At 31.6% G+C, this 1,246-nt stretch overlaps 1 protein-coding gene across 1 annotated transcript in view; it reads left to right on the forward strand.

Moving 5' to 3' along the window:
- The first annotated feature begins 1,060 nt into the window (after positions 1-1,060).
- The window catches only part of LOC117171165 (cuticle protein-like), a 35,417-nt gene continuing 35,231 nt past the window's right edge, over positions 1,061-1,246 (forward strand). Inside the window, exon 1 of the mRNA XM_033358227.1 lies at positions 1,061-1,098. Coding sequence (XP_033214118.1) covers positions 1,087-1,098 — 12 coding nt within the window. The 5' untranslated portion in view covers positions 1,061-1,086. The remainder of the gene's footprint in view (positions 1,099-1,246) is intronic.

The following is a 1,246-nucleotide window of genomic DNA, read 5'->3' on the forward strand; positions in this document are numbered from 1 at the left end:
AATTTTTAAATAATATTTTAGTTTCCTGCATTCTTTGTTGTCCCAAGAATTTTTACTTTGAAAATGAAAAGTAAAATTTAAATAATCGTACCAAAAAATGTAATCTTGTTTTGACCGCTTTTTCCTGACCATTAGATAGCCATTCATAATGTAGCTTGTACTTTTGTTTATTGAAGGATTTTAAAAAAATGTATTTTTCACTTTGTTTAAATTATTATCCTTTAAGCTGATTAAACTTATATCTAGTTTTTTCTTGAATTTATGCAGTTTTGCTACCAAATTCAGTAGTGGATATGTAAAAGCCTTTGTTTGCGTATTCAGTTTAATTTGGACAAAAACACCACTTAGGCCACTTTTTGACAAACAGTTTCAATTATAAATACTAAATATTCACTTATCTACATTTCTACAGTAATTATTTTCTTACAAACTCATTTTTAAATGCAGATTTTTTTGTTATCATGATCAATTTCAAAACATAAAAACAATTGAATTGCTTTCAATACTCATAGTGCTCAACATGAACCAGTTATGGTTCAATTTTGTTTCATTAATTACATTTTGATGCCCTTTCATTGTTAAAATTAAAACTTTCTATTTTTCTCTATACAATTATCCACTTGCTTCCTCCTAAAATTATACCTGCAATTTAAATATTGTCCCAACAGTTTATTAAATAATGTGCCTTAACTGCTCTAGTTAGTCGGAAAGGAGACATAAGGTCGATTTTTTTAAGATCAAGGAATCGTTTTCACCCTTGAAGGCCGCCGAGAATATTAATAAAATTAAAATAAAGTCTGGCACAAAGAGACCTTTACCTTTCCCTACAGCAAATGTCTTTATCGAGGTACTTTGTTCGTAGAAAGTAAGTTAAGGTAAGGTAAGGTACTTGTAGAGAGTGGGGAGTGCATCCTTCCAAGTTCAAGAGCAATTTCTGTACCCGAACTTTGAAAGTCCAGAGTTTCAGGGGAGGGGATTGTCAGTGGTCAGTGGTTAGTGGTGTGTGGTCAGAGGTATATAAGGGAGACCTGATCAACCAGAGTCATCACTGAGTCCTCTAGTTGATTCACCTGAACCTCCAGAACAATGGCTTTCAAGGTGTGTAACTATTTTCTTTATCTTCACTTTTAAAAAGTGCAGAAATTTCCATTTCTTCAAGCATCAATTCAGAGGGATGAAAATAATTTTTTTATTTTATGCTACTATTTTGTAGATCAGTTCTGGGTTTGTTGGGTATCCTAATATT

Source organism: Belonocnema kinseyi, chromosome 4, assembly GCF_010883055.1.
Source record: "Belonocnema kinseyi isolate 2016_QV_RU_SX_M_011 chromosome 4, B_treatae_v1, whole genome shotgun sequence".
Classification (NCBI taxonomy): Eukaryota; Metazoa; Arthropoda; class Insecta; order Hymenoptera; family Cynipidae; genus Belonocnema; species Belonocnema kinseyi.